Here is a 15,900-nt window from a genome sequence, read left to right as displayed (position 1 = left end):
ATGCCATTTTAGTGCCAATTGCTGAAGGACATGAGCATAGGAATATCTTCTATGGCAATTTAATACTAAGTAGAAAATTGTTTTAGTGATATGAGTTTTGAGATACTTAGAGGTAGTCTTGAGCTAAATGTTTTTTTATTTATCAACACATGCCTTTGTTGAACAGCTTTTTCATAAGCTTTTAATTTTTATATAATTGTCTATAAATACAAGGTTTTTCTTTGGTGTTCCTTTGATAATTTTATTTCTGATAATAAATTTTATAAATAAACTAGATTGTTTTGTATTGCTAAGCTTTACTGACTCTTCAAGGGGACTGCTGCGGCTCATGCTTGGTGGGTTTTACCTTCGGTGAATAATTGTTTCTTCCTACTAAGATGACCTGATCTTTTGTAACAAGGTCGTCCAAATCGAGCAGTAATGAGTATTTTTAAGGTAAATCATTTTCATAGTTAATATTTACGATTTGATAGGGAGTCTAGCGTTTGGTAAACCTTCACACGACTGTCAGTGAAAATGAAATCGTCAATATTTAAGTTTTTTAGGGGATTATTTCCTTTCTCAACATTATAAAGTGGTACAGTGAGATTATTTTTTTTCCTTATCTCGTTCGGAAGGCCTCTTCATTTGGTGCGAGACATGCCCCATAGAGCAAGGGCACGGGGAGTAAGATTGATCGGGCAGTCCGCTTTTTAGGGTGGAGGGGATTGATTGTTGGGCTCGGCGGGAGTAGTTGAGCGATGCGCCGCCAGGAGGTGGAGCCTTCGCCGCGCCTCAGACGAAAAATCGATTCTGCCGAGCGTAGCGCAGGAAGAGGTACAGTGGCACCACCACCACGTGGTGGTGCCGTTAACGTGCGACCAGGGGTGGCCCCACGCGAGCGGGGTGTGCTGGACCCCCGTTACCGACGTCAATCCATTGAGTACAGCCGTCGGATTAGCTTGGGTTCCCGTCACTGGTCCTGCTTTGAAATTTTTTGATCATGAAACCACTTAAATATTGTGGTGCAATCAAAGCTAATAAATATTCTTAGCTCTTTATTGATGAATAAACCACCTTTTTTTCTAGCGGCCGCGTTCATGAAGCAATGAATCATCTCATATTCAGATTTTCAAGCATCACGCATTCATTTTTATGCCCGCGTTTATTTTGAATTTACTGCTGTTAAAAAAAAACAGTGCTGCTTCCTGAATTTATTTTCAGCATTCGGAAGAATAATATCTTTGCGTACATAAACTTGTATGATATCATTAGTAGTTCCAGCTAAGTCGACGTTACTCTTGAATGGCCGATCGTGAAAAAATTAGGCCCTGCATGCATGATGGTAAGTGAGAGTATGCACGGACTGAATGCGAGGAGTTGGGGTTCTTCGAGGGTGTTCTCGTATCGTAGTCACGTAATGGGGAATCATCCCTTCTATACTAGGTCGATCATTCTCAGTTTCTGTTCGAGGCGAGAGGCTACGCAAACAAACCGGACCTATCTAGCGTGTACGGTTGCACGGGAGCTGCGCCCTTACCGACTCCTCATTCCTTCCACGGTGAATTCTCGAGTCTGCAGTTGTCAAAAGAGGTTCCAGTGGGCCGGAGATTTCTTTTTTTAGAATGAGCGTACAGATTCAAGGTTTGTAAAGAAATGACGGAAGAGACAAGGACGCTGAGGAGCGTGGAGTAGTAGAATAGGGCTTAGGAGGAGAAGCGGGCCACCAAAGCCCCTCCCCCCCGTAAGACTAAGAACCCCCTCCCTCGGATATCCATCTCTCCTCCACCGTCCGAAGCGGGAGGGGGGAGTCCGTGGAGGGGGAGAGCGGAGAAATGTGGGGCCTCCCCCGGAATCAATATGGCTGCATACGGCAGAGGGAGCGGACGGCGGGTCGTAGAGGTAGAGTAGGGAATCGACTCGTTTCGGTGGTTTGCCCGTCTCACCGTCGTGGTGCTGCTGTCTCTTCGCGCGTGTGTGGACGGCGGAGAGGGGGAGGAAAGCGCGGAGAGTGCGAAGGGCGCTCGTAGGGACATTTCGAGGGTAGTCGCCGCCTCCACCCTGTAAAGGCGACACAGGACACGCATTCTCCCGAAGGTTTCATCCCCGCTTCACACCCTCAAGAAAGGTGATAACGAAGCCACGAACTCCAGCCATCCATCCACGACCGTTCGGGAGTTTGTGGGGGAAGAAGGATATTATAGGGTCTTCCGTGAGGTTCATGTGCCGCGACGAGTACTCCGCCCCCGCGCAAGGATATTCGGACGGAAGCCATGTGATCTTCTGGTAGAAGGACAAGGGCGAACGCGCTCCTTTCCACCATCGTGGAAATCATTTTTTTCTATACGATTAACTTCTTCGCGAGGAAGGCAAGGTTTGTGAGAACCATATCCTTTTCAGACTCGGAAGGATAGAAGAACTGAGGGAATATGACCGTCCCTTTGGAGCTGAGAACGAAGCTTTGACTGAGGAATAGGATTAGCACGGAGGAGGAAGGGCGTGCGACTCTCTTTTCGTGTGAAATGTGTCGTCTTTGATTCTCGAAGGGGGTCCCCGCGAGGCGGACGGGAGGGGCTTGGGAGTGGTGACAACTGGGGTGTCGTGTTGTTGATGGTGGTGGTTCCCTGCTTGGTGGTGAAAGGAAAGCACGAGATAAGGCTTGATTCTTACGGAGCTCCACAACACCTTAGCGCCTGCCCGCGAGAGAATTCTTTTGGGGAAGATCAGTAGCGACGGTCTACGTTGGTTGAGGCCAGAGAGAGCGGCGTTTTGGAGACGCTTGTGTTGTTCTTAATTGGTTGTTCTGTTGTTTCGCTTGCCTGAAAGAAGTTATCCAGGTTCCGCCGCAGTCATGCAGCCACCACCGAGAAAGGTAAGCCGGAATCTGCGTGAAGGGTTACGCTATCATTTGTCTCAATGCTTCTCTGTGCATTTGCAGTGTGACCCACTTCTCATCCAACCCTATTCGTCCACTCTTGGTGTTCTTCGGTGTCTCTTTTTCAATTTTCTCGACTCGCAAATGCATTCATTCTCTTCTCTTAGAACCGTCTCTCGCATGTGGATGTGTGTCGTGTGAGCATGTTCGTTGAACGGGAATGTTTTTTGGATCGTGATTTAATCAGGGGTGACTGACCTTTGTCCTCTTCTTCTCTTCTATCTCTTTCGCCCGCCATGGTCTTGCATTTCATTTTTCAGTGTGTGTTCCTCATAGTCGAGTTGTTGTTGTGTTAGCGGAACGAAATTGACGTCCTCTCCATCAAGCGTTTTCGAATTTTCTGGGTGTGCGAGTGTGGGCCGGCTGTGGCTGTTTGATGGGAAATAATTGAATAGCGCATGGTGCAGTACGGATTCTTGTCGAATATTGTTTTCCTTGCACTCTATCTCTCGGGCCATTTTTCTTTCTTTGCTAATGCTTGCCTCCCCATCGCCACGGCCGCGTCATGTGTTACCGCGGAAATGGGATCTACGATTTAGGTACGCGTGATTTGAAGACTTCGGCTCAGTTACTGTGCGCTGCTATTTGAGTGGGCGCTCGCAACCACATAGTTAGCGGTTAGGTGCGCTAACCGTACCGTGGTCATTAGATGATAAGTAAAAGCACACCGTAGCCTATGAATTTCGGGCTGATAATCGTAGGGTTGTAACTTCATTCGATCAAGTGCATAAAACAGAGTGCTGTTTCGCTGATTACTCAGAAAACGAAAGTAGTTCGCTAATTGATTTTGATGGGTGATTAGGGTGATCGAGACCCGATATAGATCTCCCCAAATGGGAGTCTCCTCTTTTGGGCTTCGTATGAGATAGGGTTATTCAAATAGTTTCAACCCATACCGGGAACATTCTGAATTAGTGGTCGCCTTTCATAAAAGAATACTCCCGACTTTTACTATTCCTTTCTCAGTACAAAAGCTACCTGGGGTTTGCGCTAACTTTCGCTTAGTACCGACCGAAGTATTCTAAAGAAAAGGAATAGATCGAATAGAAATATATCAATTAATTATTGCTTTCAGAACTTCTTTTCTCAGCCACAGAGTACTTACTCGTGTCTGACAGAGGAATTCGTGTAACGTTACCTATCGCATGTTTCCTTTTGACTATGGTAAGGGCATGGATGCTTTCATAAAGCCTTAGCCAAGTCGCGAAAATATTGAGGTTGATGGTTATCTTGCGCAATGATAAATTTTGCTGATTGGTAATAACCTCAATAAAATGTCATCACAAAATCATCTCGCTGAATTAAATCTTGGAATTAAATATACAGTTTAAAATAGATTTAACTGTGTATATTTCATATCAACAAAATCCTAAACTGAAAAAAAAAGAATTGCTCTGCGGATATTCTGGATCTTGATTTACGTAGCGTGACCTCAATAAAACCGTCGATCGTGTTCGTTAAGGCGAAGCTCAACTGAGGACTTTTCATGAGACAGCAGTTACATTCCTGCATGATTTTGTACATTCAATCCTCAGAATACTGTCTCAGATACCTGCCTCCCTGGATTTAATGTTTCATTTCACGTTCCACTTTATCTGTTTTTTTCGTTATTTCGATCTGGTAAAGCTGTGCTATTTTTTTCACAAGATTTTTGTTGCATCACCAATGGTCGATAACCTAAGTAAAATAATTTCGTCGACGGCCTGCTCTTAACTTAAATATACGCTACTAAATTTTCTGAAACAGTAGTTTCAAATAAGATATCTAGTTAATTGAGAGATCTGCCATAAGCCAAGGAAATTTTTAAAGATTTTTAAAAGTTGCATAATTAATTAATTGAAATTTAGGTCGGATAATCTTTTTAAACGCAATCAGCTTCACTCATTTTTTTTTCTTATCTGTGCTTTCCATTTCTCACTATTTCATGGTATGCCTTCTTTCTACTCTCATTTGTTTGTTTTCTATGAAAGTTTGATTTCCTGTTTATCTGTAAGCAATGCACCTGTTTTTGCACTTATCATTTATGCCTCTCTCGGGATACTTTTGTTCCACTAATTTTTTTGTTTTTTTTTTGCTTGACTCAACATCCGACGATTTTACGCTTTTCGCCTTCAGTTGTTAACCTATCATTTTCTATATTTTAGACTAGGATCTTATAAACAATTGTTTTCTCATGTGTAAAATGAGGCGTTTTCTATATATCACTTTGTAACTCACACTTTCTATACTCTACATACTCTTTCAGTCTATCTCGCCTCATCTAAAAGTCCTTTAACCAAATATTTCGATACAGTCGATACCATTTTTTAATACCCTTCATGGGTGTCTAAGAAAATTAGGTTTTAGTTTGTATTTCATCTTAGGTCTAATGTATAAATTGCATCTATTCATAAAACTAAACCTAAAATAACCATAGATAGGGAGGACAGTTAAAAATAAACATTATTAAGCATACATTACTTATACCGTTCTGCAAAAATGCATCCCATTCGCCTTCTATCCTGAGGGCAATAGCACACGGTTGTATTGCTTAAAAAAATGAAGTGGCCTTGTTTTACTTGCATGACCCTTTTTGGATATGCCAACGAGCGCACCTTTTGGCGTTTGTGCATGGCTCTTTGATGTGCCAAAAAACCGCGAGTATGTTGACGAAAGAATACCCAATTTCCCCTTTTCAACCCATCGCGAGTTATTCGGCGTCAGTCATCCAGCTAGTTCTGTGTTGGCAATAAGCAAGAGTATTATTTGAAAAAGAAAATTCCTGTTAACTTTTAATTTTGTATCAGATCATCTCTCTTTCACATTAAAACTTGGTTATCGCCTTTCATTTCACAGAGTAGCAGAGCAAGAGGACTCTCAGGGGGCGAAAGAAAAATCACGGTACGTTCACGCAAAAAAAATCTGTATCATCCATTGAGGCAACTTGATTTTGAACGTTGGGAGGGCGAACTCATCTTCATGGTGGAGGATAAACCAAGGGAGTTAGGCGTTGGTGTTCGGATGGAAGGTAACAATGTTGTGCGTAATGGTGTTGGAGGCGGGAAATTCTATTCCATTATTCCGTCCAAGTCTGATGCTCCGCGAGATATCAGCAAGGCAGCCTGTATAGCATGTGGGTGAACATCCAGTGAGCAAGTGTTGGTTAGTTCAGAATGACTTACCTTGAGATTTTGAGGCTGCCGTGGACTTCACCTGGTTCTTTCATGTCATTGAGCTATTATTGATAAGTTTGAATGGTTTGAATGTGTGTATGTGTGTGTTACTCGCGTTAGTGGAGCATTCTACTACTTTACTCTTTCACTTGCAAAACTTCTCACTTCATCTATTTTTACTTGTCATCTTCGGTATATTAATGGTGTTTTCATTCACGGTAATGTGGTGTATTTTTATGTGGAGTGGCTCTGGTAGCAAGTAAGGTATTAATGTTATTTTATTTGTCCATGCTCTGTGTTCGGTGTTTCGTCGTTCTGTTTAGTCCTCTACTCGCTCACTTTTGATGTGTTTACTGTCGCCAGCTGAAAAGCATCAAAATGAAGAAAAACTTTAAAATAATAAGTGCTATTACTTCATGCTCGTGAATCTATTTCCGATCGGCCCAAGTGTCGGTCATGGGTCTACTGCGGGAGAATGATCTTAATGCCGTGTAAGATTTCCTTGCAGTTACCACATCAATGGTTTTAATTTTTTTAGTGATTTGTTAGCACTGTTTCTTTACTCTCATCTGTACTTTTCACGCAGCAATCTTCGATGGTCTTCGCATGTTTCTAGCAGTTGACTTTCCAGATCTTTTTTTCCTTAAATGTGATGTGTTACATTTTTCTGGCTTTTCCTGGCTATGAATTAATAATATTAAAAGTATTCCTGCTAATCTCATGACTGTCGGAAATTAATTGTTATAAAATACGCGTCATTGTAGAGTATTTTTTATAAATGGCTATGCAAAAATTCTGGAAATTGAAAATTATCATGTAATATTTTAGGTATGGTGTGAAAAAATTCTTAGTAAGGGAGAAAATGGCCAAGGAATATGATGGGAAGCGATTGATTTCAAGTAACCGGTATTAATTTAACGATCGCGGAGTTTTTGTGGTGTAGAATGTAAAACAAATTTGTCTTAGGTATTAATTAATTGGTATAAAGAAAAAAAATTACAAAGGAAGGCCGCGCGGTTCGTCAAAAACTGCTACGTGCGTACGGACAGCGTAACCCAGATGTCAAGCGAATTAGGCTGAGAGCCGCTGGAGACTCGGAGGCATCGCGCTAGGCTTGGATTGCTTGAACAATTGAGAATGGATGTCTTTAAGAGCGACACATAATATTAGAGCCCCACTATATTTCCAGGTCCGTCAGAAGTGATAAATTAAGAGAGATATTTTGCCGAACGGATAGATATGCGAATTCCTTTTTCACCTCCTTCGCCAATGATATTCTCTTCCTTATATCCAAAATAATCTATCCTTTTTCATTGAAAAGTCTATCCCGGTGGTTAGATCGTTTATACAGCTCAAATTTAAGACCATCTACTTAAATGCTATGGGTTGAATACTTATTTTAAGCTTGGTGCACCAGATTGAATTGAATTGAATTGAATTTAATACTCCAAGCTTGAATGTACACTTTTTTTTAACAGAACAACACAAATGGAGCTTTAGGTAGCTCCAATGGTTAAAAAACCAGCATGGGAGCTACCATCTTAAAAAATTAATTTCACGGCAGACCAGAAACAAAAAGAAAGTATATATAATTTTTTGAAACATTATCACTATGAAACATATATGTGATACAATAACATACAATAAGCAAGAATTAAGTATAATATGTGGACAGAACAAAATTAATTCCTTTTTTTCCTCCTTTCACAAAAATATATATTCTTCGTGCATCCGCCTTAAGGGGCAATTTAGTTCCAAAAGTGAGACAAATTTTACCTGTAGTCTCGAGCGATGGTAAATTTACTATATAGTTTTCAATTTAGTTATTTTTAATTTCTCAGCCCACTGTTCACCATTTTTTCTTTTCTATAGGGATTTGAAGCTTTACTGACCAATAAAAAAGATATATTTAAGCCGTACTGTTCAATCACTTGGTTTTGTTGATAGCTGTGCAACTGACATAACATATTTTTCGCTCACATTTTATTATTCAACTAGTATGAAAGACCTGAAGAGATTAATACGAATCTTTAAACATCGGGCAAGTTTAAACAAGTTTCGTATAATTTTATCGGCCTAAATTTGGTCTGCCGCGTCTGATACTATTGTAGGAATACTTAAGCTTTTAAGCATTACCAAATACACCTACGTTTTTAACATCCTCTAGATTTATTCCTGTCGAATGGTATCGACTTCTACTGCGTTACTAGGAGACGCGAGGAAAGAATTTCTCAATTTTGGGGAAAATGCCACCTAAAAAGTCACAGAAATTTTGAAAAAATCTTTAAAAAATCGAGGTATTTTAGTGAATATTGGAAAAATTCACGTTGCATACACGTTATTAATACAAACTATATTTACGGAAAAAGAACGCATAAATCCTTTGTGAGTTGACTTATAGCCTTTTGAAAAAATCTCGGTAATACCACAAATGAGGTTGCTTTTATTTTGACTAAAACTGCTGTTGATGACTAGCTTTCTTTAAGAGATGCGTTGACATTCAATTATTTTTTACCAACACCACACCTAATTTGTCTGTCGGATCGAGCAAAACGATGTTAAAAAAGTTATTATTAATTGAGTAATAATAAAAGGTTTCACCATCATCAGGTTCCTTATTTAACTTTCTGAATCCGAGTTACCAAGAGAAATTCGAGCTCGGTAAAATGTTGGATTGCTGAAACAGTTCCAATTTAGTTGCCTACTACTATATACACCCGAATTAAACAGGAATTTAGGAATACGTAAGACGATTTAGGTGATGATCATTAAATATTCCGTTCATGAAGAGTCATTTTTGGGATGAATCCAGGAACTTCAAAACAGGGTTTTCTAGTGAGTCTTGGACTAAAACGTAGCCATCAAAATTTGCTTTTCTATCATATCTCCATCACAGAAATTAATTTTTTAGAGAAGAATTCCGAATTTTGGTAGCAAATTATTGGTTTTATAACTGGTAAAATATCAAGAGAGTATGGAATTAAATGCCATTCACAGCTATAGGAGATATAGTTGTTTGCAAGAGAGAAGCTATTGTGTACAGAAACGTTTATTTTTTCTGAAAAAGTCTCCGCATACCCTAACAGTTTCCAATTAAACTCATTGCAATACGTCCTATTTGACGGAATTGGTAAAAATTAGCAGTTAAAACCACAATAATTACTCTTTTACAAGGAGAAAAAAATAATTTTTTCAGCGTGTCATTTTCTACAAGTAGTTAAAAAGACTTTTGGTGAAAAGGGTCATCTTTTTCATGAAATTCTTGCAATTTTGGAGTCCAGTGAGTATTAATGCGTTCAGAACTTTTTATAGAAAGCTATCGACTTTCATCTCACCTCAACCACAATGTTCCTTTTGTGAAGGAAAATTGGCCCACGACCGGCGATGAATCATTATTGTGTACAACTCTGTAATGTTAACTTTTAGTATTAAGTTTTATCTTCCAAATACTTCCCCTGATTGGAGAATCTACCTTTTAGGTAGTGTACTTGGCAATATTTTTTAATTTCATGATTTTTTAAACCTTTGTCCTTGACCTTTCTTCGTTACACCACTTCTCTTATCCTTTGACAAAATTCCCTCAATCGAGGAGTGATCGAGAAATACGGGAAAAATTGCTCAGAAAGAAAAAAATGTTTAAAATGTATTGTAAATCATCCATAAAAATCGTATACCCATCGTCTTCGTAAGGGCGGATGAAACAGCGATTCTCTACTCTGCGTTCAGCGATACTCTGCCAGTAACTGTTATGTTTTCCGACTCATTGCACAAATATGCCCATGCATTCTGTAGATAATTTAAATACCAGATACATAAATTTATAAATGCATTAACCCTTAGAGGTCCAACATCGAGACTGGCTCGACAAGTTTAGTGCTACAAGCACTTGGCTTGTCGTAGCATCAGGTCTTACTTGGAGTTGAGCCCGACATTAAGGCGAAGCGATTTATATAAGGGCAATGTTTCAAGAGATTACCTGATGTGCCGTCAACTCGAAATTAGACCTGATGCTACGAAAAGCCCATTGCTCGTAGCACTAGACTCGTCGAGCCAGCCTCGACGTTGAACCGCAAAGGGGTAAGTACCCAATACATCAATTAGCAGACCATTCACCAAAATACAAGACTTTCACGCGTTGGTTAATTAACCAATTGACCAACTCGTGAAAGTCTTGTGTATTGGTTAATGGTTGGCTGATTGATGCATTGCCTACTTATTGGAAATTTTAAATTTATGTATCTGGTATTTATATTACCTACAGAGTACATGAGCATATTTGTGGTATGAGTTCACAGATTGTTCAATGCATTAACGAATTCGTGAAAATATTGTATGTGATGTATCAATGGTCTAGCTGAATGGCCTAATAACACTGTCACGGGCCAGTCTTACGACCGAAGATCTCCCAAGATATCATTTAGTATTCTATCACGCGTGGACAGAGGGGTGTTTATGGCATGCCCACCCTCTAACGTTCTCAAGCTACTTCTTCCACATCCTCGCCCTCCTCCTCACGTCACGCTTTCCCCCAGCTATCGTGAAGAGTAAACGCCGTCCCACCCACAAGAGCATCAACAGTTAACGGACATGCCTGTTATTTTTCCTCTCGCTCGGCCGACTGGAAGCCTTCCGCATCGCCTCTTTCCTGTGAGCCTACCAGGGGCCGTTCCTTAGGGGCGAACGAAGATAGCGTCTGGGGGTAGGTGTTCTCCAGGAGAGAGCAGGACAGGGTTCTGTGGAAGGAAAGTAAGGCTGGGGGAAAAGGTTTGGCTCTTCTTCCCTTTCCAGACAAAAGTGGCTATCGATTACCGCGTCCAACTCCCCTTAGCCTTGGATACTTCCAAATCTGCAGCCTGGTCCCTAGCTTGAGTCTGGGGGCGTTTTATTTCCTTTTTCCGTTCATGGGATTTGGACAATGTGAGAATCGCAATGGTTTACCGTTTAACAAGTCGAGTCTGAGATAAAAGTGTATCATTCTTATGAAAATATCAAAATCACCTTCTCGTGATTCAACACGAAGGTTGCTTTGGATATGTGAAGATGGATCTCACAAGGCGTGTATACAGGGTGTCCCATTTATCTTGACCTCCCGAAATAACTTTTTGTCCAGATGCAAAATCAAAAATGTGTCAAGCAAATGTTAATTAGCCGTCAGGGAAACCCTATATTTTTTATGAATGACTGGTGTGCATTGTACTATCTTTTCATTTGTTCACTGTCAACGTCAGAAAGTGGAGTAATTCCAGTACCCGCGTACCTGCACTAAGCGCTAGTGAGTCAGTCATTTTTCATAACACTGTGTTTATGTTAATGGTCCACTGTGGTAAATTTTTGAATAAGTCTTTAGGAGAGGAAATGAATTGCCGAATAAAAAAATATAGGGTGCCATTTAAAAAAGACATACCGCTGTTCATATTTCTGTAAATAACTAAGCTACAAGGAAGGCAATCATGCTGATTAATGTCCCCCTGACGGATGTTGAACATATGCTTGACAAATTTTTGAATATACAACTGGACAAAAAGTTATTTCGGGTGGTCAAGATAAAGGGGACACCCTGTATATTACATATTCATGGTAGGTTGACCTTCCTCTAGGCCATCTCGCACTTCGAGGATTTTATTTGAGGGTATTCGAAGGCTTCACCCGGGGTATGAACCCAGAACCCTTTGATTAGCAACCAAGTGCTCTGCATACTAGGCCACTGTCATTAAAACATTCTTTTATTATTATTAAATAATAATAAGAGAATGTTTTATTATACCTCATCGACCAATGATAACAAAATGGGGTTGCCGTGCCAAATTTCTCGGGAATTACAATTGAAATTCCTTTTCTTTTAAAGGTTGCCTAAGTTCTTATCAAGAGGATCGTTAAAACTATTTTTAAAAAGTCTAACTAGTAGTCTATATAATTCTAATGGACTCTCAGGTTTGTTGCCTAAAATATATTATTTTGTGAATGCATTTCCCTCGGATATTCTTTCAGGTCTCAAACTCATTTCTTCACTCACCGCCGCGAGCATTTTTACGTAAATTTCATTTGAATAATAATGTTGATACTGAATTTTTGTCTGATTTCTCTTGCTCCAAATTCCTCAAAGTATCCAAAATGTGGTTAGGCAAATTCCTCTTTTCCTCAATCATTTGGAATAGAAGATTAACCGGTCAGTGCTTGTATCCTCTTTCATGAATGTTCCACTTATATGGTAGCCATAGCAGGGGCGGATTCGGTATAAAATTTGTTCGGGGAGGGGGTGGAGGGAGAGTGGTTATGACCAAATGCCTGACGAGTGTAAAGTTGAAGCGCAGCTTATGATCTTTTTGAGCTTGTTTTTTTACAGTAGGGAGGGCTATGCCCTACGATAAATACTACTCAAACTTCTGTCAAGTTTGGGACTTGTAGCCATGCATTTGCATATAACCTCCCTTTACGAGGATACAAAAACTATTAAACTAATAAAAATGCGTTTAAATAATTGATCAAACTTTGGGGGGTCTTGACCCCTGTGACTCCCCCCTAAATCCACTACTAAGCCAGTGCCGTTCAACTAAAATGTTTCCGTTTGATTACATTTTCTCTTTACATGGTTTCCAGATTTCATTTTAACTTGACGAATCCTTCTCTATCTACAATCTTGGTACTTAATATGCACTTTGGTTATTGTAATAAACGGAAAAACAATTAAAATAACCTCTCACAGGCCCGTTCTGAGCCGCCGGGACACAGGGACATATCCCCGTGCGCCCCCCAACCTGGAAATTTTTGGCGCCCTCATGTCCCGAAACTGACAACTTTGTCAGTCAGAATGCAACATTGAGCAGTTAATTTTATTTCAATGATGTATCGTTTAACAGCATAATTTACGCCGTCTTGAGTGAACAAAATAGTAATTTAATTTAATAAATTCGATTTGGTAGGATTCAATGTAATTTCAAGGGAGTAAGGATTATAATCTCAAAATTTATTTATTATATACCACACCCTCAAACCCCCTGGTAGTCCTCCCCCAGGATAGTGCTGGCGCCCTCTGGCCATGACCGTCCACCGCCGTAAGAAGGGGTCCAGCACGGGTCTGACTTCACATAATATAATTTTCCCTCTAGCCATTATGATTCAAATAAACTCATGATTGGTTGCGATATACCGACACGAACAGGTTATATATTTATATCAAGCATGTAAGGGAATGTAGATTCAAGTAATTTGAAGATTCCGAAATGAGAAGTAACGGGAAAGCTTATGTATGTTATGCATTACATGGTATCCATATTCCATTACAACTTGTCTAATCCATCTATATCCACGTAAATGGAATGCTAATTATAATAACCTCACTTAATATTGTTTTTCCCTCACCCATAATGATTCAAATATGCTCATTATTTTTTGCTGTACTGTCGCGAACAGGTCATATTCATATCAAGCTTGTAGGGGAATGGAGATTCAAGTAATCTGAAGATTCCGAAACGAGAAGTGACAGGAGAGCATATGATTCGTGACCTTTCGTATATGCATTGGCGATGGCTCGGAAGTGTGGTCGCAGGAAGACGGTGAGATTTATGGTGGGTCGTTTATCTAGCCGTGCCCGAAATGTCCGAGGGACTGCATGAATGGTCGGGAGGGAGGAGTCGGGTATCGAGTTCTTTCCAATCACAGCCGCGCCCACGTCGTGTGTCGGATGAATGGCACCACCAATTTCCCATGGGAGTCGAGTGGCCCGCGAGAGATATAAATATAGACCCTCTCGCTGAAAGGATATGCTCTACGGTATGGCGGATTTTACGTCTATGATACGCTTTTGAGGGCGAAGTTTTTGGTACAGTTGATGCCTACTGACATGTATATAAGAGTTTTAAGTAATGAATTAAATAGCTTATGCGTTTACTCGAGTCGGAACAATAGGGTGGTTTCCTATTATTTTTTTATTGCCTAAATCGAAATATTATTACTCCTGGAGTACGTATTTCACGCTTTTAGATTTTTAAATGACGATATCTATTTTTCGCGATCAAATGAAAAGTGAAAAATATCAAGCGCGCGAAAACGCGACGCGTAAGTAGGAATGAAGGGGAAAAGTCCGTACGACGCATTTCTGGTTCCCCCTCCCGCCTGGTAGGTGACCTTGATCGAGGCTCTGAGCGCTGATAGGACGCAGGATGCTAACGGGTAGCTGAGTACCTTCCTGTCTGGTAGCGCATGGCTTAAAAAAGGTTTATTAATACCTTATCAAGCGAAGAAAACTTTCCGACCTCAGCCAGTTTTAATAGGTGATTATTAAGACATGTTTCCCTGAGCTCTGTGACTCATGCATGCATTGGTAGCCTCTGACGATGCATAACTCCTATCCTCTCGTGTAGAAACTAGGTCCCTGTGACGTCACGTGGAGTGGAATCGCATGGGCGCCAATCTGGCCTTTTTCAAATGAGGATAAAATTTGACCCTTGCCATTCGTCTAAACCGGTATTTCAAAAACCAAATAATTTGTGTATTATGAATACACTAATGGTGGGTAACGAATCGCCATCAATGCCTTTTGTTTTCTTTGATGAAGGAAACTACCCTATTCTCGAGCTGCCATCAGTGTTATACTAACATCAGTGTTACACAAAGTATGCGTTTCGGATAAAAAGTTAGCCGTCTTCCTCAGGGCTTTAAAAGATTCAAGGCAATGTCATCAGAAGCCCTGTTCACAACAATTTAACTTGAAAAATTAAGGACTGCGACTGAAAAAGATATAAAATATTTCTTGGAAGTAGCCAGTTGCAAAGAAAATAGTAATATATATCGACAACCATATGAACTATTCAAACTTCAAAGTACCTACTCTCAAAGCGATTTCACGATTTATGCGCGGATTTGTGGAATATTTCATTTATAGACCCGGGTGATATTAAGTCAAATTACGGCAAGTAAAGTTGCTGTGAACGGGGCTTAACTCCCACGTAGAAGCGTTAGCAGCCATGGACGTTAACACCCGGACGGAAGCCCGAGAACGCTTCTGTATAACAATTCGCCGGGAAGAAGTCTCATTATACAGCTCTTGATGAGATAAAAGTAATAAAAGCTGATGTATTTCTAACATTTACAATATTCTTATTACAAAAATAACGGTCATTGTAAGAGAAAGGTATAACAAGGAAAACTTCCTTTTCAAACAAACGTCCGCTTTCCGGCTAACTTTAACATCGCTCGCGCTATGCAAATAGGGTCTTTTTTGACGATATCACTTTCACTCTGGTGCCTATTATTTTTGTTGCTCTCTACTGTGCCTCGGGCTTGTTTAATTCTTGGTTATATCCAGTTTTACTAGTCTTATGTGAGAGAGAATAAAATATATTGCTATGTTCAAGGAGTAAAACGGAACAATGACATTTTTAATTTACTTGTGTAATAATCGAAATAACAATATGTAACCATGTTAATGTTTACATGCCAAGTGATGTCAACCTTACAACTTACAACTATATTAGTGTAAAACTGACTGCATTTAACAACCTTTCCCAACCTGACTCAAGAATACCTGACAACAACATCAAAAGATCATTTTGATGTCATGCGCCGGTGCTCAAAAAGAAAGTTATTTAAGAATGTATTGCAGGTATTCCTTGTCTACACCGGAGCTGCGTATCCTCTAACGTGTCTTGAAAATGTTACTTTGGAATAGCAAATGGCTAGACTTAGTGATTAGAATTGCTTAAAAGAAAACCTTGGGAATTTCTTGAATCGATTCGTTTTCCTTATTCAAATGGTAGCAGGATGAGTAAACTGTGGTGAATTTGGCGTGCAGTTCGCTCTGGCAGTTAATGCTAATTTGCATAGATAATTATTTGA

At 40.1% G+C, this 15,900-nt stretch overlaps 2 protein-coding genes across 4 annotated transcripts in view; one reads left to right on the top strand and one right to left on the bottom strand.

The window, feature by feature from the left end:
• Positions 1-15,900, bottom strand: part of LOC124158914 (NTF2-related export protein) — a 79,168-nt gene that overhangs the window by 62,492 nt on the left and 776 nt on the right. The gene's annotated exons all lie outside the window — the stretch shown is intronic.
• Positions 1,870-15,900, top strand: part of LOC124158911 (protein nervous wreck) — a 203,317-nt gene continuing 189,286 nt past the window's right edge. For 2 of the 3 annotated variants that reach the window (XM_046534328.1, XM_046534326.1), the window contains exons 1-2: positions 1,870-2,851; positions 5,750-5,794. In XM_046534328.1, the coding sequence (XP_046390284.1) occupies positions 2,831-2,851; positions 5,750-5,794 (66 nt within the window). In that variant the 5' untranslated portion in view covers positions 1,870-2,830. The remainder of the gene's footprint in view (positions 2,852-5,749; positions 5,795-15,900) is intronic. The other variant, XM_046534327.1, reaches the window with a different exon arrangement.

Source organism: Ischnura elegans, chromosome 5, assembly GCF_921293095.1.
Source record: "Ischnura elegans chromosome 5, ioIscEleg1.1, whole genome shotgun sequence".
Classification (NCBI taxonomy): Eukaryota; Metazoa; Arthropoda; class Insecta; order Odonata; family Coenagrionidae; genus Ischnura; species Ischnura elegans.
The sequence above is the reverse complement of the archived record's forward strand: the minus strand, read 5'-3'. Positions and strand labels throughout refer to the sequence as shown.